The 26,144-nt window shown below is 42.3% G+C and overlaps 1 protein-coding gene and 3 long non-coding RNA genes across 5 annotated transcripts in view; 2 read left to right on the plus strand and 2 right to left on the minus strand.

Annotated features, from left to right (window-relative positions):
• LOC148127813 (uncharacterized) overlaps window positions 1-20,323 on the minus strand; it is a 52,875-nt gene extending 32,552 nt beyond the window's left edge. Inside the window, exon 1 of the long non-coding RNA XR_015740241.1 lies at window positions 20,242-20,323. This is a non-coding gene — a long non-coding RNA (uncharacterized LOC148127813). The remainder of the gene's footprint in view (window positions 1-20,241) is intronic.
• Window positions 1,474-6,811, plus strand: LOC148127814 (uncharacterized). Its single transcript, XR_015741129.1, has 2 exons — window positions 1,474-1,558; window positions 6,712-6,811. It is a non-coding gene; the product is annotated as an uncharacterized LOC148127814 (long non-coding RNA).
• LOC148127815 (uncharacterized) lies at window positions 11,788-15,557 on the minus strand. Its single transcript, XR_015740243.1, has 3 exons — window positions 15,431-15,557; window positions 12,316-12,368; window positions 11,788-11,919 (listed from the first exon to the last, which is right to left on the minus strand). It is a non-coding gene; the product is annotated as an uncharacterized LOC148127815 (long non-coding RNA).
• Window positions 20,262-26,144, plus strand: part of TAF1B (TATA-box binding protein associated factor, RNA polymerase I subunit B) — a 45,323-nt gene continuing 39,440 nt past the window's right edge. For both annotated transcript variants that reach the window (XM_087917084.1, XM_026695278.2), the window contains exons 1-4: window positions 20,262-20,389; window positions 21,432-21,530; window positions 21,728-21,818; window positions 23,122-23,219. In XM_087917084.1, coding sequence (XP_087773210.1) covers window positions 20,372-20,389; window positions 21,432-21,530; window positions 21,728-21,818; window positions 23,122-23,219 — 306 coding nt within the window. In that variant the 5' untranslated portion in view covers window positions 20,262-20,371. The remainder of the gene's footprint in view (window positions 20,390-21,431; window positions 21,531-21,727; window positions 21,819-23,121; window positions 23,220-26,144) is intronic.

The raw sequence follows: 26,144 nt of genomic DNA on the forward strand, positions 1-26,144 counted from the left end.
AGTACTCCTGCATGATCCATCCAATCAGATGAAATGTCAAATAGCATGGTTTTGTGATGCTATTTTGTGAACATTTTATCAGCTAACCCAATTACACAATTGTAGCTTAACACTTCCATAAACAAAGTCATGCAACACGTGACATACCAGTAAAAAAGCAATCACCCTCATCATTCAATTGAAAAGGTAATTGGGACCAGTGGTGTAGCTCATTGCACAATCAGGAGTATTTTGGCTCAATCTATCTCACAATCTTTAGCTTCCTTTATCATAGTAAAGTTCTCACCACAGAAATTACATAAATCTGTCATGTCCCACTCAAAAGAAGAGATTATTTTATTTTATCTATTTGTATTGTGCCTTTGTTTTTATAAATATCTCAAGGTGGAGAACGTACCTAAGAATTCCTCCTCCTTATTTTCTCCATAACAATAACACGTTGAAGTGAGCTGGGCTGAGAGAGTGACTAGCTCAAGTCACCCACTAGCTTTCATGGCTAAGGAAGTATTAGAACTCATAACTTCTTGCTTTCTAGTCTGGTGTTTTAACAACTAGACCAAACTGGTATAATCTGGTACAGTTGTAAAGGTCATCCTGTGAAAGTCACACTAAAACCACAATAAATTCAATTTTCTAGAAAGTCACAAAAAATCTCAGGCCTTTCTTGCTCTGATTCAAGTCAAGTCACCATCAGGAAAGCAGGGTAAAAATGGGATTTGCAGGAAAGTAGCCAGGTGAAAACCATTGGCCACTAAGATGCTCATTTGATGCTCATTTCAAATTTTACTCCCGCTCCCCTAAAATCTGGATCACCTTATAGATATTTGAAAAATATATATGAAAGATTAGTAAACACGAAAGTCTTAAATCCAATTGAAAGAAATGAAGTTCAATAATAAAAACCTATGTAATAAAAGCCTCATTTTTATTATTTCAATAGTAAACCTCACTTTATTATAATTTTAATAATAATAACAATGAGGTTTTTATTATTGAAGTCTGTTTGCTTTCCATCAGATTGAACACTGACCTTTTTATTGCTCTTTCCATCAGATTTCCATCATTATCAAGCATATTGGTAATTGTGTATAATTTGGAAAGATTTTCTCAGTTTTGAAAACTGGATATACTCTACAATCCTAAGAGAACATGTTGGGTGTTTTATAATAATTGATAGTTTGTCCAGTCCTGACAATTTGATCAGCTATTATCATATGGTTAAATATTATTTTTTACTAAAAGCTTTAATTTTTTAGAACTGTTAACAAAAGGAAACAAACAACTTTACTTAAAGTTTTGCAATTTTTGTTTTAACCAATGAATAGAATGGAAATACATTCACTATTGTAACATCATCAAATGTAATCACTAGACTGTTCCTTCCTTCCTGGAACTGAAAATTGGAAATATCCATTTAATGAATTAAACAAACAAAACTATGCCTCCAATACTCCATTACAAACTACATTATAAAACAAATAAGATTTGTCAGTCTCTTTTACAGTAAGAAATGCTGAGATCCTATATATAGTGTGCTACTGTAATCTATTTCCACAAGGTGGAATCTGTTATGTCCTGAGGACTCAAGGAGTTCTCACTCAGGTCCACTCACTTTGTGTGGGCGTTATTCCCCCATTCCCCATTGGTTGGTTCTCCCCAGCAGCCAGCTATAAAAGCAGGCTGCGGGGTCCAACTGGTGCTGATTGCTGTGAGCCAGTTCCAGGCTTGGCAAGCACGGTCAGCCCTTTATTTGTAAAATAAAGTACTGTTGCACTCATGCTCTGGTTCAGCCTCTCATTGCTCAAACTTAACACTGGCGACGAAGGTGGGATGGCTACCAGAAGCACCTTGCAACCGCTGAGTCACTAGCCACCGATCTACAGCCCAGAGAGAGCGATCGGCTGGCGACAAGGGAAACGCTGATCCGCAGCCAGAGAGAGCGGTCAGCTAGCGAAACGAGCGATCAAAAAGAGCAAACGCAGATCCGCAGCCAGAGAAAGCGGTCTGAGTCAAATAGTTAGAAGCGTCTGTAGCCGCTTGTTAGCCCCGCTACGGGGAAAGTGAAGCGCTGCGAGCCGCAGCCGCTCTGCACTTGGCGCAAAATTCAAACGGGTGTCATTTGAATTTCGAGCCAGTAGGAATCACAGCACAGCGCTGTAGAGAGTCACTAACGCCCACTTTTTTGGCGCGAATCAAGACACCTCCAACGGCTAGCAGCCAACGTGGTAACCCAGAGAGAGAGAAAGAGAGGGTAGCAAAAAACCTCTCCAGAGCTGATATCACTAGTAACTCACGAGCGTTCGTAGTCCCAGAGAGATTTTTCTGCAGGTAGCCCAGCCGTTCCAGCACCATGAGTTCCAATCCAGTATTCCCGGCGTTTAAACCAGACGAAGAGAAGTGGGAATCGTATAAGAACCGTTTCAATCATTACATCGATGCGGTCGGCCTGTCGGATGCGGGAGAGCATCGGAAAAATCCTATTTCCTAATCTACTGCAGAGCCACCGTTTACGATACCGCTGCAGCACTCGTGGCGCCGAGAGAATTGAAAACGTTCCGTGGTCCGAGTTGCTTGAGATCCTCACAAACCACTACGCTCCCAGGCCTTCACAAATCGCCAGGAGGTTCACGTTCCGAATGAGGAAGCAATCAAGTAAGGAGACCATCAACCAATATATGGCCGCCCTCAGAACAGCAGCCCTGCACTGCGGGTTTGGAACATACCTGGAGGACATGCTCCTCGATCAATTAGTTTGTGGGGTCAAGGATCTCAACCTACAGAGGCGACTGCCAGCTAAAAAAGACCTCAACCTCGCGCAAGCGGTAGAGGAGGCCCTAGCAGCCGAGCTAGCAACGAACTCAGCCACCGAAATTCAGGGCCCAAGCGCCAAGCTAGCAGCGTTCCCAGTCCATTCCGAAGAGGTGGAAGCGGAGGAAGGCCACAACGATGAGAACGATGTCCATCGCCTCACCAATGACAGACGGTCGCAGGTAGGGGCCAAACAAGAATACACCGGTCCACCCAAGCACATCACCCTGTGCCTAGCCTGTGGGGATCACATCAAAGGGCCACCTGCAAGTTTAAAGGAGCCGTTTGCAACAACTGCCATAAGAGGGGGCACATTGCGAGAGTCTGCCAAGCCCCCAAAGCGCTGCACAAAGACCCCCGTCCTCGCACTCGGGACCACAGAGGCAAGTATTAAACTGTCGCACGCACCGCCTTGCCAGGCGTACTTGCCACTCTGTTAGTAAAATTTCTCTCTCCGTTTCCCTAGAAGGTAAACCGTGCCACATGGAGGTTGACACAGGGTCAGCGCTCTCAATAATCTCGTGGAACACCCTCAAGAGACTCCACCCCAGCCTATCTACTACCCGGCTTCAGAGATGCCAGTTCGGTCTGAAGGACTACCAGGGAAGGCCATTCCCGTGATCGGCAGAGGCAAGTTCTTTGTCAGTTTTAGAGCTTTTAAAGGCCACCTACCTCTAGTGGTAGTTAACGGCAATCTACCCACCTTATTGGGGCTCGATTGGTTTCCCCACCTCGGCCTAGGGTTAACAGGAGTCCATGCTGTCTCAACCTCAGACACTGACTCCTTATTCGCTGACTACGCAGATGTGTTCAGCGAGGAGCTGGGTGTTATAATGGAACCCCATCTCGTTCACCGTTGACCCCAGGCAGTCCCAATCAGATTAAAACCACGTAGAGTTCCATTTGCTATTCGACCAAAACTAGACGCTGAATTGGATAAACTACTAAAACAAGGGGTCATTGAGCCAACAGATTTCGCCAAGTGGGAGACGCCCATTGTCACACCCTCAAAAAAGATGGTAGCCTGAGAATCTGCTCGGACTACAAGACAACAATCAATAAATATTTACAAGTTAGCGCCTACCCCGTGCCCGTCATTCAGCACTTATTGCACACATTCGAACCGGGCAGTATTTTTGCTAAATTGGACATGTCTCAAGCATATCAACAGTTCCCTGTTGATAACCAAACAGCGAACTTCAGACCATCGTCACTCACAGGGGTGCCTTCCGATGCAAGCGTCTCCAATTTGGCGTAAGTGTTGCCCCGGTATTTTTCAATCCCTCATGGAGCGGATTTTACAGGGCCTCCCTGGTGTAGTACCCTACTTGACGACATCTTGGTCTCGGCCAGGGACAGACCCCAACTCTTCCAGAGAGTGCGAGCAGTGTTAGAGAGGTTCAGACAGCATGGCCTCAAGTTAAAAAAAAGAAAAATGCGCCATTGCCACTAGACAGGTGGACTTTCTGGGTTATAAAATTGACGCCTCTGGCATTCACCCCTGGAGTCCAAGGTCAGGGCGATCCACGAAGCTCCACACCGACCTCCAAAACGGAGCTACAAGCTTTCTTGGGGCTCCTAAACTTTTATGCATCCTTTTTGCCCCATAAAGCCTCAGTAGCCGAACCCCTACACAGATTACTAGACAAAAAGTCACCGTGGCACTGGGGGCACAAAGAAGACCAGGCGTTTAACGCCGTCAAATCACTACTTACGTCCAGAGGCAGTGCTCATACAATTCGACCCCAACCTTCCTTTAGTACTGGCAGCAGACGCATCCCCTTTTGGAATTGGGGCGGTCCTTAGTCACCGACTCGCCAATGGCGCCGAGGCCCCCATCGCCTTTTTCTCCAGGACGCTCTCGGCCACGGAGCGAAATTACAGCCAAATAGACAAGGAAGCCCTAGCAGCTGTTGCAGCCGTGAAAAAGTTTCACGAATTCCTTTTGGCCACTTCTTGAACTGGTCACCGACCATAAGCCCCTCCTGGGCCTACTGGCTGGCGACAAACAGACACCTCAAGTCCTCTCCCCTCGGATGACAAGATGGACACTTTTCCTAGCGGCCTACTCATACAAACTTATCCACCGCCCGGGCAAAACCCTATCCCACGCTGACGCGCTCAGTCGCTGCCCCTTACCCGCTCCGGCTGAAGACCCAGCTCCTGTCAATGCCATTTTTGAAATCACCCAGTTGGACCTGCCCATCACCGCCCTTGACATCGCCGCCAAAACCAAGGCAGACCAAACGCTCGCCCAGGTGCTCGACTGGGTGAGGAGGGGGTGGCCGGGAGGCAATGTTGATAACAAATTCGCACCCTTTAAGACTCGCATGCAGGAGCTGTCCAGTTTGCAGGGTTGTCTTCTGTGGGGCACTCGAGTGGTCATTCCGACCTCGCTGCGTCCCGAGTCCTGGAAGCGTTGCACGAGGGACACCCGGCATTGTGAGAATGAAGGCGTTGGCACGCAGCTACGTGTGGTGGCCGGGTCTAGACGAGGACATTGTCAATTGGGTAAGTTCCTGCAGCATTTGCCAGGAATCCCGTCCTGCTCCCCCATCGCCACCCCTACCAGATGGGAGAGCGCCAGCGCCCTTGGTCTAGAATCCATATCGATCTGGCCGGCCCGTGCATGGAAAGATGTTCCTAGTGGTCGTGGACGCTTATTCCAAGTGGATAGACGTGGCGCAGCTATCCACGACCACCACACTAGCAATCACCAACGTGTTAACGCGCCTGTTCGTTACACATGGACTACCCGACTCCTTGGTCTCCGATAATGGCCCACAGTTCGCATCAGTAGAATTCAGCCGTTTTGCAGCCAACCTAGGCATTCGCCACATTTTCACAGCCCCATTTCACCCTGCGAGTAATGGGTTGGCTGAAAGGGCCGTCAGGACCACCAAAGAGGCCCTCGCTAGGTTTGGCAGAGATGACTGGCACCACAAACTCTCACGGTTCCTGATGAGCCAGCACTCAACCCCCTGTACAGTCACCAATAAGTCCCCAGCGGAACTTCTGATGGGCCGGCGCCTGAGGACTGTATTAGATAGACTGCACCCACAATACTGCCCTGACTCTCCCCTCGCTTCCACTTCGGGGTTAGACATTTTATGTTACAGGAGCCGATATTCGCAAGGAATTTCGCTGGGGACCCACTTTGGATTCCGGGAGAGGTCATCGCCGTCACCGGGCCGAGATCGTATAGAGTAAGGCTGGAGGATGGTCGCGTCTGGAGGAGACACATAGACCAACTCAGAAGGCGCCTCAGCAACCTCGCAAACAAGAATCCAGAGTCTCCAGTCGAAGGGGAACCGTCTCATCCGCCACCCAGCCACACCGCACCCAGTGACCAGTCTGCGCCAGCGGTCGCTCCGGTCAGCCCAAACTCGGACGACAGTGCCCAGAGAGTTGACCAACCAGATCCAACCCTCGAGAGCTTGACCCCAGAAACCAACCCGGTGGTTTCCGAGGATGCCCAGTCCAGAGAGAGTGTTGGCGACACTATGCCAGCTCAACCGTCACAGACTGATACCGAACAGTCAGACAATGTTCCCGAGTTGCGCCGCTCCGGGCGCCAACACAAACCCCCATCTACCTCAAGGACTATGCGTGTTCGCATCTGGGGGAAGGGGTGTTATGTCCTGAGGACTCAAGGAGTTCTCACTCAGGTCCACTCACTTTGTGTGGGCATTATTCCCCCATTCCCCATTGGTTGGTTCTCCCCAGCAGCCAGCTATAAAAGCAGGCTGCGGGGTCCAACTGGTGCTGATTGCTGTGAGCCAGTTCCAGGCTTGGCAAGCACGGTCAGCCCTTTATTTGTAAAATAAAGTACTGTTGCACTCATGCTCTGGTTCAGCCTCTCATTGCTCAAACTTAACAGAATCTATAATCTATTTCCACAAGGTGGCAACACCTCCCTTTTCAGAAAAACAACAGCCCAACTTATTTATTGCCAACAGTTTCTGTACCCAAGTGTGAGGAAACTTTAGGCATCCACAATCTAGTCTAGTGAGATGCTCCTATGAAACCCAATTACAAAAATGGTTGAACAGGTAAAGCTAAAGAAAAAAATGCCTCTTAGCAACATTTCAAGGGTTTGTTTTCAGTAGAGGTAGTCCTTGATTTACAATCACAACTGAGCCCAACACTTACGTTGCTAAGCAAAACAGTTGCTAAGTGAGTTTTGTTCCATTTTACAACCTTTATGGCCACTGTTGTTAAGTGAAGCACTGAAATTGTTAAGTTAGTAAAACAATTGTTAAGTGAATGTGGCTTCCCCATTGACTTTGCTTGTTAGAAGGTCGCAAAAGGTGATCACATGACCCCAGGACACTGCAGCCGTCATAAATATGAGCTAGTTGCCAAGTATACAAATTTTGATCAAATACTGATGCTGAATTTTTGGCTTGTTTGTAGATTACAAATGTTTAACACTGAATCTAAGAGTAAATGATCCTCAAAAGAGAAAAAAAATAATGATTTGAAAACATTAAAAACAAAATATTACTTGCCTGAAAGTAATACATACTATATTTGAAAAAAAGGCATAACTATTTATAAAATTTATTTCATCAGGAACAAAAAAAAGAAAAGAAATGGACTTGCTTTCTACATTAATCCCAAAGTAAAACCAGAACTTGTATTGGTTGATAACCATGGTAGATCTATTGGAGTGGATGTTAATTTGCATGGGGGACTAAAAGGCTAATGCATGGAATCTCTGCCCCAAGAAAAAGTACTGCTCTATAAAGGGTTTATGGAAAGACTAACATATTTCTCTAATGGAAATTGGAGCTTGACAGGGAATTGGAATGGAGTGTTATATCCACAATTGAATACAATTTCTAAGAAAAATATTAAAGTCATTTAAGGCAAGTTACTAAAATATTTATTGCATTTGTTGGACAATTCAGAGCTAGTGAATATATGAAGACAGAAAAATGGCAATTCAAGAGGGCATACTTTCTTCTCTAAAAGACATAGATACCTTTCAACAATAAATATGATATGGATTTCTAAGAATTTTATCTACCAAGTTTTCTAAGGTAGAGATATTACTTTTACTTTTTCAGGTCATAATCATATAAGTTTGATTTGTAAAGGGAAATCTGGTTCTTTTATATGAGACTAAATGGAAAATTACAGAAAGCAGAAAACAAATTGAAAGAATTTTTTGAAAATAATGTAAAAAAAAGTACTGATTTAAGAATGAGTTGAGACGCAAGAAAACCTTTTATCAGAAGTTATTTTGAACAACGTAATAGTGAACTCAAGAAAAACAGGCAAGAGAAAACACAAGCTATTTTGATTGAGATAAAGAGAAAAAAAAATTAAAGAATTTTCCAGATAAAATAAGTATTTCTCAACAAATTAACTTTTACATTGATAGTTAATTATCTATGTTAACAATTATAGAAATGAAAGAACTATATGGAGGAATAAAACATTGAGTTTTCTAAACAAACCAGAGAAATGCTTGGCATATAAATTAAGAAAGGAAAAGGACACGGTAAGAGGGAGATATTGTACTAACGGATAGTAAGGTTATGCAAAAAGTATTTAATCAATATTATTCTAACCTGTATAAAAGAAGTGACAACTTTGGAGACGATAGATGAATATCTAAAGAAATAAAATTTACTGAGTATTATAAAGGAACAGAAACAGATTATGAATGGATTTAGAACTATAAATAAACTTTCTGAAGCTGTAAAAAAGATTAAACCAGGAAAGGTGCCTGGACCAAATGGATTACCGGTTCTTATTATAGAAGTTTGGAGGATGAATTTTTACAATTTTTACAAATATGGTGAACTCTCTTAAAGAAAAGAAAGATGCCAGAGAAATGGAAAGATGCCAATATGGCACTAATACCTAAAGAGAGACAAGATTTGACTTTAACAAGAAATTATGGCCTATATCATTATTGAATAATGACTACAAATTGTTTATGATTCTGACTGATAGACTGGAAATCAATTTTCAAGAATTTATTCACGGGTCCATTGTGGGTTTTTCACTTTTATAGACAATCAGCAGTATAGCTCACAAAGCAGAAATGTAACATGGACATACCACAGCATTACTATAATTGCCAGTACTGCTGGTGTATTCCAGACTAACTGCAACTTTCAAGTGGACCTCAGTAAGAGTACCATGTAGAATGTGCTGTAATAGTCCACTATTACAATTCAATAGTCCATGCATGATGACCAAGGTATGTATGATCCCCATGGTCCAGAAACAGGCATGACTGGTTCAGAGGGTAATGGCTTTCTGCCCATATTTGCCATCTACTCTTCAAGCAAAAGTTCTGTGTCCAGGAAAATTATCAAATTGCACACATGTCCTGAACAGGATCCCATTCAGGGTTTATGATGCGAAGTCTCTGATGGTGGATAGGCTAACACCCACACCTGAAAACTAGCCTTTTCAGTGATTGCTGCAAGCTTTACAATTCCCTGTGATGGAGATCAGGCAAGTTCCCTCCCTATTATGCACTCACTGGCAAGAAAATCCTGTTTTTTTTTAAAAAAAAAATTCTGGTCAGCCTTTGGTGAGTAAGCAAGGTTGGGAGCTGAATCAGGCTTAAATTGGCTGGGTGTAGTCTTTGTTACTGATGCTTTTAACAGTATTTTCCTATGTTTTTAATAATATTCTTAATGACTGGTTTATTGTTTCCTGCCATTTACAAAAAAAATTTTTGATTATAAGCTTTCTTCAGTACCTAGTTTGTTTGTTTTTTGCCAGAAACTCAAGATTCACTTTCAGTCACTAAATGCATACAATATTTGGGATATCTCCTATTGGCTCTCCATCCAACAAGTTTGCAGAAGTAGTCTGTAGTGGCAGCAATTTCTACTTAGCAGCCAGAATGCCAGAGAAGTATTTCTGCTCCATATTATAGATCTATAACAGGGGTGTCAAATTTGATTTCACTGAGGGCCACATCAAGGTTTGTGTTTGACCACGGAGAGGGTGGGGGGCGTTACCAGGGTGGGCATACGTGGCCTTCCCGAGCTCCATTTTCGCTGGCAAAGGCACCGCAGGCCAGTCCTTCGCTGTTTCCAGGGCAGCCCCTCAGGCCAGATCTAAGCACTCTGTTTGTGGGCTGGATCCAGCCCCCAGGCCTTGAGTTTGACACCCCTGATCCATAAAGTGAAAAATACAGCATGCTTTGCAAGGCAAAGAAAATGACGTCTCCGTATAACAGAAAGACGTACCAAACTCAGAAGTCTATGATAAGAAGCAATTGTTTGTAACCCTTCTTTGTCAGGGACTTGCAAGAAATAATTGGTATGTTCCTTGGGGACTCTTCCCTGAAACTCTGTTTTGAAGCTTCATCTGAGGGACCCTGACTGTATTCTGAAAGCAAATGCTACGTTGAACAATATGGCTCAAAAGCAGACTTTTGTTATACTGAAGGAGATAAATGGTCTTGTGTTCAAGTTAGATATGCTTATACCCTTTGCAGGTTTGGGAAAACAAAGATCAGAAATTAATATTAGCCATGGAACCTTGCTCATTAGAAATGTGGCTAGTTAGAATCCACCGGGCATATATTTATCAGTGTATGCATCAACTTGAATATGCTGCATGCAATCCTTTTAATTAGAAACTGAACTGAAGCGAGAAGACAGGCTGTCTCCTAACTCCAAAATTATCATATTCCTATCAGGGCCTCAGCATGCTTGGATAACCTATAATTAGGGACAAAGGTTAACACATAATTTTATATGTTGAATAACCAGTTATATTTGTGTCATTATTCAAAGGCAAGACTTGCTTTCCCCAACAGCTTTGTGAGTAAGTAAGACAGAAAGAAAGTCTCTACTCATGTTAGGACAGATGAGTAAATGGAGGTGGAACTGAAATGATTAATTTGACTTCCAATAATTATATAACTGTTTCAGGATTATTATTTTTCAGTATGCATTTATTTTGCATTCCAAATTTGATTATTTTATTTTTTTCAGTTTGAAAAATATTTTCAACTATTTCAATGTCTCTTCAGTCAGGTTTCACTCAGAAGCACTTTCCAATCTGAAATAAGTATGTCTGTTTTTTTTGAGGGAGAGGGAAATGTCAGCATGAAACCAACTGCAACAGCTTGCTTCCCAACCCCGGTGATGTGCTGAGTTTTATAGACATCTCTATGGTTATCAATTGATAATACAAACATTCATTTTTCAAGATGCACATCATTTACTTGACATTTGAATGCTTGGAGTTTATAGCATTGATGATTTTGCGAGACTTTATGCCCTAGATACTTCCATGCACGTTAAACCAGGACCAAACACCTCCTCCATATTATTTTCACAATTTAAATGCTTCCTTGAAGATGCAATTAAGCAAATAGATAAAAAGGGTGGATATAACATAGGTGTATATTTTTCAATCAAATTATTTGGCCCAGCTTTCACCCAAAGGAAGTAACACTAGACAATATGATGCAGATTTTCTGCAGCACATTTATACTCACAAATCACCAACTGATATGTAAATAGCCAGGGTTGTATTTGCATGACAAATGTTTGCATGGTTGCATTAACCACTGGTTTACTCAGTTAAACTTGGGGACTTTACACAGAACCCATTAAACCATAAACCTATTACACAGGCTATATTCATGCAACACAGCAAACTAAAATATGGTAGGCTAGTTTGTGAGTAAAACTAGTTACTATGTTGTGTGAACCTTCTCTATGAAAAGTAATTATGTTGATAAATTACATACTGTCATGTCTGATATATGTTAGTGTTATTCCCACGCTGTGGCAGGGTCTGTGTGTGTCATCATATCCGTCTCCATTTGGATTGATCCAGGGCATCTTTAGGGATGATACCAATGCATTTCATGTCCTCCTTGATGCGATCCATCCACTGATTCTTTGGTCTCCCAAGGGGTCGCTGGCCATCAGGGTCCATATGCATGGCTGTCCTTGCCACTGAGTCTTCTTTACTGCATATGATATGTTCCATACCATCTAAGACTTTCTTCCCACAGTTTTTCTACAATTGGTGTGTGGAAAGGGAACTTCACGAAGACAGTGATGTCACCCAAGCAGGAAAAGCCCAAAGGGAACATCAGGCCAGCCATAAAACAAACTTGCATAGGAAAAGGAATCAAATAAAAGGTATTAAAGAAGCCCTTTAGACAAAAGCCCAAATAATTAAGAAAACTAGGGAAACAAGAAAAGAAAACCCTTACAAACACAAGACATGCCAAATCAGCAAAACAAACAGACAAAAGACACAAAATATATTACAAAGGAGACAGGAGATTGCCACAAAACAAATATAAGAAACCATTAAGTTAAAAGAGATTAGGGCAAAACCGATAATACAATCAAACCACCCTGCAAAGTTTGCCTTCCGCACCCTACGGAGTTTACCCTCCGGCAGAAATAAAGACAACCCCTGACAGGATTTGAAACATTAAGAAATACAAATACAAGCACTCACACACAAAAGGAGAAAAGGGTATAAAAATCAGGGACTTACCATACGAAGGTAGCTAGCCCAGGAACACAGACTTCTCGCTATCTCTCGGCTTCCTGAAAAATAAAAAGATCTAGCTTTCAAGCAGTTGTCCGCATCCTTGCGCTGGAGCTCTCCCAGCGGGAAAATCGAATCCTCGGAAGAAAGGCATTGTGACACCTTTCGACAATTGGTGACCATGAAGATTTTCCAGCCAACCCTGCCACTGGACCGGGCCCGCGGATCCAAACCCAGCCGGCATGGACCTTCTTTGTCCAGGGACAACATCCACGGACCCAGCCCGGAAGGCATAAGGGTAGTAAAGGGAGTCCTTGGGCTTTTCCGCTCAACAGCTGCTTGAAAGCAGGTGAGTACCGCATCAAATTTATAATCTTACTAGGGAGGGGAGTGGAAGCGTGAGTATACCAGGTGTGTGATTGTGGGTTTTCTCTGCGGAAACAGCGGGACCTCACCTCCTCCATGATTGCCAGCCGCACCCCAGCCAGCTGCTAGCTCCAAAACGAGCCGTGACCAGCTGGATTTGGGAACGCAAGGGGTTACCATGGAGTGTGAGTCCTTCTGAAGGACATAAGAAAAAACGAGCGGGCTGCAAAAGGAACTGGTGTTAGGAAATAAATATAAAGCAGAGGAGAAATAGTCCCGGTGCATCCCGCAAGCAAAGCCCAGTGCATTTAGAAGGGGCCCGTACCGGCTGCTGGCAAACAGAATTGGAAAAAGCTTGTCTAAAAAGCAGAGTAGGTCCTTCCAGATCCCCACCTTTAAGGGAGATCTGAAAACTGGAGGCTGAGTGTGGGGAGGGGCCCGTACTGGTGCGAGATGACACGGGTAGACAAATTTGGCCTGATAGTGGTACTTTAGATTATAAAACCCTGAAAGCACTTAGAACATGCATTAAACCCAGCCAAATACCCTACTGGTACTGCTGGGCTGAAATGGCTAGGACCAAAGACCTGACCGAGGGAAAAGATCAGGAAAAGCCTGAAACCCATTCCTGGGAAGGGAAGACTGAGGCATGGATTATGGCTCCCCTTTTAAGCAAACCAGTGCCAGGCAGAAATAGGGGACAACTAGAATACGTTTTTACCCACACTCCCTTCTCTGCCTCTGACTTGGTCATCTGGAAAAAGGATACCCCAGCTTTCAGGGCTGATCCTCAAACAGTAATTCAAACCCTGAAATCTATCATAGGCAGCCATAATCCATCCTGGGGTGATACGACCCAGCTGCTACAAGTCTTTCTAATGAAAGATGAACTATTAAAACTGTTTGAAAAAACAGACCAAATAGCTAAACTACCAACTATCCCTGGACAGGCAGCCCCAGCCCGCATTGCATGGCCAGTACATCGCCCTGACTGGGACTACAATGATACCAATCACTGGGATGAATACACAAGAGCAAAAAATAACTTACTAGAAGCTTTAGATGAAGTAGGTAAAAAGCCTTTAAACTGGTCAGAATTTCAAAAAACAACACAAAGAGAAAAGGAAAACCCTGATGCCTTTTGGGTCTGCCTGTCAGAAGCAGCTACTGCATATGCCCACCTAGTCCTTAGCTGCCTGAAGGACCAAAGGATTTTAGCTTCAGCCTTCGTGGACCAGTCCACCGTGGATATTAAAGAACATTTCCACTGCTTCGTCTCTAACTGGCCAACCTTAGACATAGCAGAGTTGCGCAGGATCGCTAAATTTGTCTATGATCAAAGAGACAAGTTGAAAGAGGAAGAGAAAAATAGAAAGAGATGGATAGAAAGACAGGAAGACTTTAAAATGTTTGCTGTAATGCAACATGATGCCAGACAAACGCCAGGTAGAACTCCCTATAATTCAAAGAAATGCTGGCATTGCGATAAAGCAGAATGGTCGCAAGGCAAATGCCAGCATTGCTATAGGTGCGGACAGGAAGGTCATTTCAGCAGGCAATGTAGGCAACACCCCTCCCGCAACCGGTATCACCCACCACCTAGAAACATGAGGCCAGGCAATAATCCAGTCCATTACACTGAGCAACAAAGTTTCAGTCACCAGGCACCACCCAGCGCTCCGTTTCCTCCAATAAATAATAACAATAGACATCAATGGGAGCAAAGAAGAGAACATGATTTACCCCTTTCCTCACTAGAACATGACAATGAAAGCACTGAATTCATGGCTACCTTTAACAGGCTGGCTAGCCCCCTAAAAAAACTGCCCTGAAGGGGAACCCATTGTCACCATTCTTATAGGAGGAAAAAAATACAATTGCTTAGTTGATACTGGAGCCACCTCCTCATTAATTACTGAACCACCATATAAAGCTTCAGTGGCTGAAGGGGCTCGGGATAGCATAATGGGAGTGGGGGTGGGGGTGAAATAATCCCTGTAGAATTTACCCACAACGTAACAGTAGAACTAGGACCTTTCACAGTAGACCATGCATTCACTATTTGCCCCCCGTCGCCACTATCCCTACTAGAAAGGGATCTCCTACGTAAAATGGGAACTACCATAACACGTGGCAAACAGGGACTGCAATTGGAGATCCCAGGAAAGGCACATACAAGACAATCATGCTGATAACCAGCAACACAGGGCTTCATGAAGATTTAAAAAGCCTGCCACCCTCCTTATGGGGCTGGGATGCATCAGAAGTGGGACTACTTAAAGGAGCAACACCTGTTACTATCCAAGTGAAACATGGACCACCTCCATGCGTGCCCCTCATAGCACAAGTCCTCACACATATATTCCAGGCCCTGGGCATTACCCAAAACCTCCTTGTGCCCTATTCTCCAATATCATCAGGAGCCATGGAGAGAGCAAACAAAGAGGTGAAGACCCTACTGGACAAACTCTGTCAGGAGACACACCTCTCCTGACCACAAGTGCTCCCAATTGCCCTCTTTTATATCAGAACTAGACCAAGACAAGATATAGGTATTTCCCCCTTTGAGATCCCTACACAACGCTGCAGTAACCACCTCTGAGAGATGCTTTAATGTCACTGGGTGCAGCACACCTAGGGTCGCAGAATGCACCATTCTTAGCAACACAGAACTAAAATGCAACTACTCTGGTGGAAATAAAGACAACCCCTGACAGAATTTGAAACATTAAGAAATACAAATACAAGCACTCACTCATTTTGACACCTTTCGACAGGTGCAACTTCCAGTCAACATCAGATGTGATAGTTCATGGTGCAGTCAAATTGCATTAGTCTAAGGTACCATCGGAGCCTTTACATTTCCATGCTGTTCATGCTTTGCTGTTGCTGGCCAGCACTCCAATCTGTAGAGGGCGACTGGGCACACTGTTATGTAAATCTTTGACTGGAGGCACTGAGTCAACACAGGACTCCAGTCACCTGGGGTCACTGCATCCAGGCAGTACTGACATGGGTGTGGGCATCCGGAAAACTATTGCAGTCGTTGCATGTGAGGAAGCCAAGGTACTTGATTTGTTCTACTTTTTTCAGATCTTCTCCACCAAAGGTGATGGTTCCATTGGTTTGGGGGGGAGGGGCGCATTCCCTACATTCCGTTTTCTTGATGTTCAGTCAAAGGCCAAATTCGCCGACTGTTCATTCCATTGCCGTGTTTGCTCTTGGGGGTCTTCACGTTGCTTATTCACCAAGATGGTGTTGTGGCATAGACAAGTGACCATGGATGGGGCTATTGGAGGTCAAGCATCACAGTATCCATGCAAAGGACAAATAGTAGAGGTGAAAGCACCGATGACTGATGTACTCCGACATTGATGTGGAAGGGAGGTGATGTTCCCACTGCACATTGAACCATGCTAGTGATGCCACAGTACAATAGTCAAATCCACTGGATGTAAGCTTCAGGGACATTGTTAGATCATAGAGCATGCCAAATAAGTTTGTGTGGGATATGACTGAAGGCCTCTTCCAAGTCAAGGAATGCCACATGGATGGACTTAGTCCTCTCACAGTGCTTTTTCAAAAGCAACTGAGCAGTGTAGCATCCATTGTTCCACTCTCTTTCAAAAAGCCACATTGATTTGGAGTGATGGAGACAATCTTGCGGAGCCTGGCATTGATAACATGTTCAAACATTTTCATGGTATGACACAGAGCCAATAATTCAAGCATTCAGCCATGTCATCCTTGCCCTTCCAAATTGGTACCATAGTGCTGGTTGTCCAAGTTGCAGAGGCTATATCCTCAGATCCAAAATTTGACTAGATAATGCCACTGATACAACTGAGGTACTCCAACTCTAATCGATGTGTCACTCCATCTGTCATGGAAGGTATTTTATACCTACTGCCAGGTATTAATAAGAGGTCGCTCCGCTGGAGAAGACGCATTTTGCAGCCACGCACTGAAGTGAACTAAGTGAAGACAGTTCCATCCTTTTATCTGCTGTTGGGACGTAGGCTCCTCTCCCACCTTCAAAACCATTGACCATTTTCTGTAACCCTGGCAAGGGGCCCTTACAAGGTGCTACCAGCCGGGCCAGCTGGACCAAGGTTTTTTTAAAGAGGTGTTACTCCTCCACCACTCACCCTTTATCCTGGCTTGTGACAGGAAGAGCCTGGTTTCCCAAACTTTGGGCACAGGATGGCGGGTTTCAAGTTTTGATATCTTAATTGCTGTTAAAGAATTAAAACACTATATTAATATAGGTTGAACAGAACAATTGCTGGAATTTGGTATGTCTAGTTTAATGAAAAGAAGGACTAGGGCTGACATGATAACAGTGTTCCAATATCTAAGGGGTTGCCACAAAGAAGAGGAAGTCAACCTCTTTTCCAAAACACTTGAAAGCAAGCCAAGAAGCAGTGGATGGGAATTAGTCAAGGAGAAGAAACAACCTACAACTAAAGGAGAAATTTCCTGACAGTTAAGACAATTAATCAGTGGAACTACTTGCTTCCAAAAGTTGTGAATGTTCCCACACTGCAAGTTTTAAGAAGAGATAGGACAAGCATTTGTTTTGAAATAGTATAAGGTTTCCTGCCTGAGCAGAGGGTTGGACTAGAAGATCTCCAATGTCCCTTCCAACTGTTATTCCGATTCCCCTTTAAAAATCTATAATGGATCAAGAGGAACCAGCCAGGCTTAGTCAAGGCACAAGGCAAGTTCTTATTGCTCAGAATCTCCCATATTGGTGCCAAGTAGCATCCATATAAGATATACATTCACATGGCATACCCATCTTTAAGATTAATTTAAATATGGTTTATGGAATTTACCCAATTTTCTTAGTTCACATGAGATACTGAGTCATAAAGCAAGCAATAGATTGGGCAATAATTGAGATTCCAGATAACCTCGGTAAAATAAATGAGAATTTTAGAAAATGTGCAGGCAATGCAGTAGTTCAGTCATTCAAATTCTGATACAATAACCAAGGTGGACAATAAGCAATGCATTTTAGCTGCTATTAAGTCTGTTAATTTGTAAAAACCCAAACAGCATGTCTAAGAAATAAAAACCAGGATTTAGAAAAACTAGTTTCATATTGATAAGTGCAAGAGAAAGGTTGCATAGTTAATATCTATATGTTTTAATTGATAAATCTGGCAATATGTGAAGCAAATGCACAAAATGTAATGTATCACAGAATGTAGTGGCGGGATTCAAATTTATTTACTACCGGTTCTTTGGGCGTGGCTTGGTGCGCATGGCAGGGGAAGGATACTGTAAAATCTCCAGTCAGAGGTGGGATTTGCTGGTTCTCTGAACTACTCAAAATTTCCACTACCGGTCGGGGTGGGATCCGACAGTTCGGTCATTTACAAGGTTCGGTGATTTACAATGTGCTTCCCTGCATGCTGCCGGCGCGTGCCTGTAAATTGTCATCAGCATGCTGCGTGCAGAGAAGCAGCCTTTCAAAAAGCCCTTTTTTCCTGCTTTTTTAACTGCAGCTGTGCCTCACATAGCAGCTGAAGTTGAAAAATCAGGAAATAAAGGTCAGGTAAGGGCCCAGGTGGGCAAAAACATCAGAACCGGTTCTATGTCTGCTGCTCTTCAGAACTACTGGTTCTACAGAGGTGGACAGAACCGGTAGAAACCCACCCCTGCTACAGGTTCTCCAGAACTGGTCAGAACCTGCTGAATACCACCTCTGACAGAATGTAATTCTGACAACGCTCGCATTTGCAATAGCAAATGCATATTTTTTACTTCTTTACTAGGAAAGGGAAAGAGTATTGTTATTTTATTTTTAAAATAAATATTCAGATTTTAATTGCATCTGTAAAGTATTAATATACTGTACATGAAAATGTTGGAAGAAAAATTCATCTGGTTCAGTTCCAAGCTGGGAGAAAGGCGCTGGAAATAAAATGGCTGATTTGAAAGAAAGATTCTGTTTACTGATGAGTAGAACCAGACTGTAATTCTGGGACAGCTAACCCAGAACCACAGGCTGTTGGTGGTTCTGTTCATCAATAAACAGACCTTTTTAAAGCAACCTTCATTTTATTCTTGGCTTGGAACTGGACCTGGATTTTTCTTCCAACGAAAAGTAAAAACTAATTACTAATTATAAAATGATGCTGCATGTTAAAAGTACTTCAGAGGCCTAAAATATCAGATAAGACAGTAACTATACATTTGATAGTGTCTTTGAACTGGTGAAATCAATTTCTATTCTGAGTAGTAAAATCATACAAGAAAAGGAACACATTCTATTTAATTTCTATAATACACAGTGCTATAAAGTATCACAATAATTGTTTGAAAAAAATGTATCAGTATCTTATAGTGAAACACCATAGTTAAAGATACACTTCCTTCCCTGGTCTTTAATTGCTAGTTAGCTTTAGGATCAAATAACATTTGTATTTTTTCAGATTCTTTCTTTAATGTTTTTAGCTGCCTTGAATATTCACTACTTGCAGAAATGCGGATTATAAATGACCTAAAATGAATGTAAAAAAATAAATAAATTAGCCCAATGTAGAGAAGCAGCTGTTTGGATTGTAGCTGTAAAATACTAACGAGCCATTGTACTCTTCCTCACTTACAATATTGCTGCAAGCAGGTGATTGGAAGTATCTGTTTATTGTAAATTAAACCCAGTTTATTACTTTGCATTTTCTCAAGAAAGCCAAATAATGCACCATTGTTATTGATAGTCCATAATTTAAACCAAGTGTAGTCCCTTATCCAAACAAAACTGGTTAATGTATAAATAGAATCAGAGCGTTTGATCTTTAGCAGAAATTAGCGTTTCTCTAAGTCTCCCTAAACTTCCAATTCCTAGCACTTCAATCTATAAAGCTAATGGTGACATAGGCCAGGATTTGTTCAGCGACATCTGGCAGAGGGGGGCAGGGTTGCTCCCTATTAAAGCTGCTATAATGGCTGTAATTACGTTTCACACGTAATATAAACTTGGGTCTCTACTTCTCAAGTGTTTCTTAAACTTTTTCTCTTTCGGAATTGCTTGTTGGTTTAAAAAAAAAATGGAGTACAAAAAATGGAGAACAGTTTTCGTTCGCGAGTTATTTTATCAATGTTACCCATATTAAATTTTTTAAAAAGATACCTCTGTTGCTGCAACCGCTTCTCATGATTGGTGGGTTTTTTAAAAAAACATTCTATTCCTTTTCCACATAGGCTGGCAAATAATTTAGATTTTGCAGGTCTCAGAGGTTCTTGGAGGAGCCCTAGAACCCCACTTTATAAGCAACATTGCTCTATCTTAACTAGGCCACTCTGCTTGTACCTAACTACTGCTCCACACTTAACCTCGCTTTACTATTTTTTAAAAAAAATATCTTGGAACGTTTGTTGCGGTGGCTTTTGCTAAATGACACGTGTCCGATAGTCATTCATCTAATCTTTCACTCAAAACAAATATTTCTACTTTTCATTTCCAGCCACCACCCCTCGGAGATAACTTCGATTTAAGAGCCACAACAAGCTTCAAAATCTTCAATTTTCAAGCAAGAAAGCGGACGCTGTTATTACCTTCGGAACCCTAGAGCTAGAGGTCTCGTTTCCCGGCCGGTTGCTTGTTTCCGTGGCTCCCCGGCATCCCCCAGTTGGTTGCTATGGCGCAGTCGCGATGATCGCTGCCGCGTGAAACGGGGCGCGCGCGATGGAGGAGGAGGACGCGGTGAGGTTGGGGCGTAGCGTGGCGAGGGGAGGTGGCGGCGTTTTAGCAAAGGACGCGAGGACTAGGAAACCTATATTGCACATTTGGGGCGGGCGGGAAAATAAATCCATTCGTTTGCGGACAAATGATGTCGTAGGTGGGGTCTGGTTTTTTTTAAAGCACCACTTTTGCATCTGGAACAGCCCGTCGGTAGCTGTTGGAGGCTGTTGTTTTTTTAAAAAATTATTATTTCACTTGCAAGCCTGAGGAAGCTTAATTGGTTGAATTCAGGATTCTTTTGAGAGAGGAAAGGCACAGCTTGAGGATATATTTAACGCAGGAGTTAACGATCTGGATGTTAAACCGTGGAAGACCAAGTTGCAGCAGTTAAAGAGGCACAGACAGAATACTTTCTTAACGGCCATCTAATAATGATAGTCTGGATCTCGAGTCACTAACTTCGTCGTTTCTGTTTGTGGCTTGAATTGGCCTCCCTCTCTCAGGTGTTGCTGGGGTTGCCAACCTCTTCCTGTGCTGCTGTTCCTTGCGTGGTTTGGATCAGGGAAAAGAGAATAAAATTTGCAACGTTCAAAACGGTGTATACCTGTGTGATGAAGTCCTGCATCTTAATAGTGGAGTTGATTGTATCTATGGGCTATTCCCTCTCGACCGTTTTATGCTCTCCCCCAATTGTGCTGCAGGATTTGAATTGCAAAGCCAAGAAGCACAGTTGTGAGAGTAAATATTTAGTTGCATAATAGTGGTGGTAGTACTTTGTTTTTATAAAATAAACCTCACTACAATGAAGGGGCTTTTCTCTAGCAAACATACATAGGACTGTATGTCACAAAATCCATTTTATTCATGTTTAGTTGAAGGAAATGGCCCTGAATTTGCAGATCTGCAGGACCATACTAGTTTTAAAAAGCCATGTTACATGCAGACAATATATTAGGGTTAAATAGGGTGTTTGCTGTTATATGCTGAATTTTTTTTCTTAAATATTTATTGCATTGTGCATTTGGATAGAATGAAAAGTATGGACATTTTCACATTGTTTTAGAGAGACTACAATGAACCTTGTGGATATTGTTCTGCTGTCAGCTGGAGTGTTACAGAAGAAGGCAGATTTTACTGCACATCTTGCCACACTGTCATAGAAGTAAGGTTGCTTTTATTTATTTCCCAATTTTAAAACTCACCTTAAGTTGAAGGGTAAATATTTAAATATTAACTATTAATATCGAATACATGAATGCAATGTATGAACTTCTTAAATAAATGTAGACCTGGTTTAGTTGTTTTAGCTGAATAATTTTGGGCATGTGTATTAACCATATATGTTTTCAAAACTTGCAGAAGACTAGAGAAGTTCAAACTGGTGATGTTATTACTAATGCAAGGGCGCAGTCTATCTCTAGAGGATTAAGAAAAGGGAAGAATAAATTTGGTAAGATTTGTTTTTTATTAGTTATAAAGGTATAAAATGTTGATCCCCCCCCCATCAGATACAGCTAATGCTGAACAAGTTTACAGCCTTCTCATCCAATAAGGTGTGTTTGTTTATATCAGTTCTTCAGTGGAGGTAATAAATACAATCTGTGGGTTGTAGGTTTATTCATAGCTGGAGTTTTAGCATCAGCTTAATAAACTCTAATCCTCTAGACTGTGGTCCCCAACCCCTGGTCTGCAGTTTGGTACTGGGCTGTGGCAGGTTGAGAACTGGGCTGTGCAAGCAGTAGGTGACCACGTGCATCCCATATTTTGCAAGTGGCAGGTGCAAATGTAAAATTATCCCATCTCCCCCCCCATTTGCTGCCGTTATGCAGAGCCAGAAATGTTAGGGACCGCTGCTCTAGACACATGGTCACACAGTGGTAAGAATCTGAAATCAATAACTTATATGGAGATAACTTTATTGTGTTTTGTAAAAATTATGTTTTGAAAGACTACCTTTGAGAATTTTTTCTTACTTCTCAAGGATATGTGTTTCAGAACCAATAATGTTAAAAATGAATTAGGATTGGTATTCATTAAAAACAACTATATAAAGGAAGAGTATGCAGAATAATAGATTCAGGCATACCAAATATATTCAGATATAATGTGTATTGATTATGGCTCCTCCAGATTATATGAGAGAGCGCTGATCTAGCTTTTGGATCTAAATGTTTTTCTCTACCCTTATATCTTTAAAAAAAGATATTAAAAACTTTTGCCATTTTTTTCAATCTCTAACATTTTCTAAGGCATAAAGTATTTTACTATACACTTGCAACAATTAAGAACAGCAATATTTACATTAATTTTCATAGTGTTAAAATTTAAGGGTTCCATTAAAAAAAAACCTAACCTTGTAGACATATGGATACCTGGTGCAAGGGCCTTAGTTCTTGATTGCTTAAGACTCTTTAAGGCCTTTAACACTATTGATCAAATATCCTTCTGGACCACCTGTAGGAATGAGGTGTAGGAGACACTGGTACATGGGTTCTCCTTTCTTCATGGTTGCTTTCAGATGTTGTTGATGTCACTTGAGATTGGGTATAACCAGTATGCTGATAATATACAACATGTAGGATTTTTGGTATGATACGAAGGTGGTTTGTCATTGTCATCATTTAGGTCTATTTGGTAGGTAATGTTGATTGTGCAATTTATTCCCTAATAAGTATGTTTAAGAACCTATTCTTAAAATTTCTAACTGGCAAAGATAAGCTACTCATAAGATTTCATTTTTTCTTAATTTTCAGATAAAGGCTGGGAATGGTACATATGTGAAGGCTTTCAGTATATTCTTAGAAAACAAGCTGAAGCTCTGCAATCTCTTGGAGTTTCTTCTCAGATGAAGGTATTTTGTTCTTTTCTGTACTAAGGTTAATCATGGTTTGCTTAACCATTTGAAAAATAAAGCACTTTTCTGGGTTTACACAATCTGCTAGACTATGGCTAGGGTCCTGCAACACACACTAAGCAAACCAAAACATAAAAAGTCCACATAATGGCTTTTGGGTGTTTTTTATATAAGGTATAACATGGAATCTTGATTTAGAATAAGAAGAAATATCCACATTTTAAGTAATTGATAACTTGTAGGAACACTTTATGTGTAGGATAAAGTTTTCCTAAAAGTTCTTTGTATTATAATTATTATTGGATGTTTGGACTGGTAATAGCATTTATTATTAGATTTGGAGACTGTCCAACTCACAGAAAACTATGGGCTGCTTACAATAAAAACAGATCAGTCAATAAAAAAGCATCCATGACTGAAAAAATAAATAACCAGATATACACCAAATAGACAATATAATACAATAATATTTATTTGGTCAGTAATGGTAGCAAAATATAAAAGAATGAAACGGAGTGAAACAAGTAGATACAATGATATGCTAATAACTGGTTAAAAAAATCACATAATGTAACATTCATTCCTCTTACTATATCAATGCATTTATTACCCATGACACACATCTAAAAGGTTAATACCATAGGTATAACATAAAAAGCATATATCCCCTAACAATTTATTAGTTAAGATGTATCAAACCCAAAATAAAGTTTAAAACAGGAATACATTTTTAATCAATCAATTATTGATTGATTGATTTGATTTATATTGCCGCCTATTCGCCCATGGTGACTTAAGGCGGCTTACACAATGTAAAATCATATTTAAAACAAAAAATAAAAATAAAAACAATAAGAACTAACAAAAAGAATCAAATAGTAAAGTACAATAGAACAAAATTTGGGAAAACAGAACAAAACAAAAACCAACTCCTACCCACCCACACCCCGACAACAGCAGGTCACACTAGCCATTTGATGGGTTCCATCCCTCTCTGGGTTCCCCAGGCCCGCTGGCAAAACCAGGTCCTCAGTGCCTTTCGGAATAGTATTAATGAGGGGGCCATTCTAATCTCTGGGGGAATAATGTTCCAGAGAGATGGAGTCACCACAGAGAAGGCTCTTCTTGGTCCCACCAGGTGTATCTCCCTGAGGTGTGGGACCTGCAGCATTCCCTGCCTCCTCGCTCTAATGGGTCGGATAGATGTCACTGGCAAGAGATGTTTCTCAGATAACCTGGACCCAACCCAGGAAGGGCTTTAAAGGTGACAACCAGGATCTTGAATTGCACCTGGAAGCAAATTGGCAGTCAATGCAGCTCCTGCAGGAAAGGTGAAGCATGTGCGCACCGGGGTCTGCATAAAACCATGCGGGCCGCTGCATTTTGCAGCAACTCGAGCTTCCGGATGCTCTTCAGGGGCAGCCTCATGTAGAGCGTGTTGCAGTAAGATGGGAAGTGACCAGGGCATGAGTGACTGTGAGTAGGGACCACTGATCCAGGAAAGGGTGCACAACCCGCAGTTGCGCAAAGCCCCTCTTGGCCATGACTGCTACCTCCTCTTTGACTAAGAGTCATGAGTTCAGGAGAACCTCCAGATTATGCACAGGGTCTGTTTGGGGTAGTGTCACCCCATTCAAGACTAAAGGTAATTCTCCCTGAACCAATGAACCCCAGACCCAGAGCCACTCGGTCTTGCATCGGTTTAGTTTCAACCCGTTGCTCCCCATCCAGCCCCTAACAGCCTCCAGGCATTGCAAGAGGGAGGACACAGCAACACTTAACTCACCACGGCCCGAGACATAAGCTGAGTATCATCAGCATATTGGTGATACTTCAGTCCATATTGATGGATGATCTCACCCAGCGGTTTCATATAAACGTTGAACAGGAGTGGAGAGAGTACCGAGCCATGCAGAACCCGGTAAAGCAGTGGGCGAGGTTGGATCTCTCCCCTCCTATCAGCACTGACTGAGAGCAGCCCCAGAGGAAGGAAGTGAACCAAGACAGCACAAGTCTTCCCATTCCCTGAAGCCGTCCCAGAAGAATCCCACGGTCAATGGTATCAAAAGCTGACAAGAGGTCAAGTAGAGCAAAGATGGATGCACTACCCCCATTCTGCTCCCACCAGAGATCATCCAAAAGTGCAACCAATGCTGTTTCTGTCCCAAATCCAGGCCTGAATCCTGACTGGTAGGGTTCGAGATAATCTGTTTCATCCAGAAACCACCTTCTCAACAACCTTCCCCAAAAGGGAAGTTTGGAGACAGGTTGGAAATTATCCAGCCGGGTGGGGTCCAGTGATGGCTTTTTAAGAAGAGGGCAGACCACAGCCTCCTTAAAGTGCTGGGGCACCATTCCCTCCTTTAGAGAAGCATTAATCACCGCCAGAGTCCACCTGCCTGTCACCTGGGAAGCTTCCACAAGCCAGGTGGGACATGGGTCTAAAATACAGGTGCTCGCACGCATACTCCCTAGGATCATGTCCACTTCCTCAGGAGCAACAGGGTCAAACTGTTCCCAGATAACAGATAAATTATGTCTTATGTTCATCACAGCAACGGTTTAGCTACTGCACATAAAATGAATTGTTTTAGATCCTGTAAAAGAAGGTACACATAAGATTTATCTGATGTCTCAGGGAATTTATTAGGGACAAAATATAGATTAATAAACTAAAAAGGCTAGGCACTTACCCTAATTTAGCCCAGGCCTGGAAACAGAATCACATTTTTAACAACTTGACAAACAGCTGTAGAGTTGGAGCTGTACAAATCTCCAGAGGATGCTCTTCTAGAGGGCAAGTGCTGGGACAGAAACGAGATGCTGCCCAGGTCCTGATAAGACTCAGTTTGATTGATTGGTCCTGGAATGTATCTGCTCTGCTTGAGTTCACTGGGTAGTCAGAAATTATCTGACACAGAT

The sequence above is a fragment of the Pseudonaja textilis genome, chromosome 1, assembly GCF_049901715.1.
Source record: "Pseudonaja textilis isolate UNSWEBS1 chromosome 1, rPseTex1.2, whole genome shotgun sequence".
Taxonomy (NCBI): domain Eukaryota; kingdom Metazoa; phylum Chordata; class Lepidosauria; order Squamata; family Elapidae; genus Pseudonaja; species Pseudonaja textilis.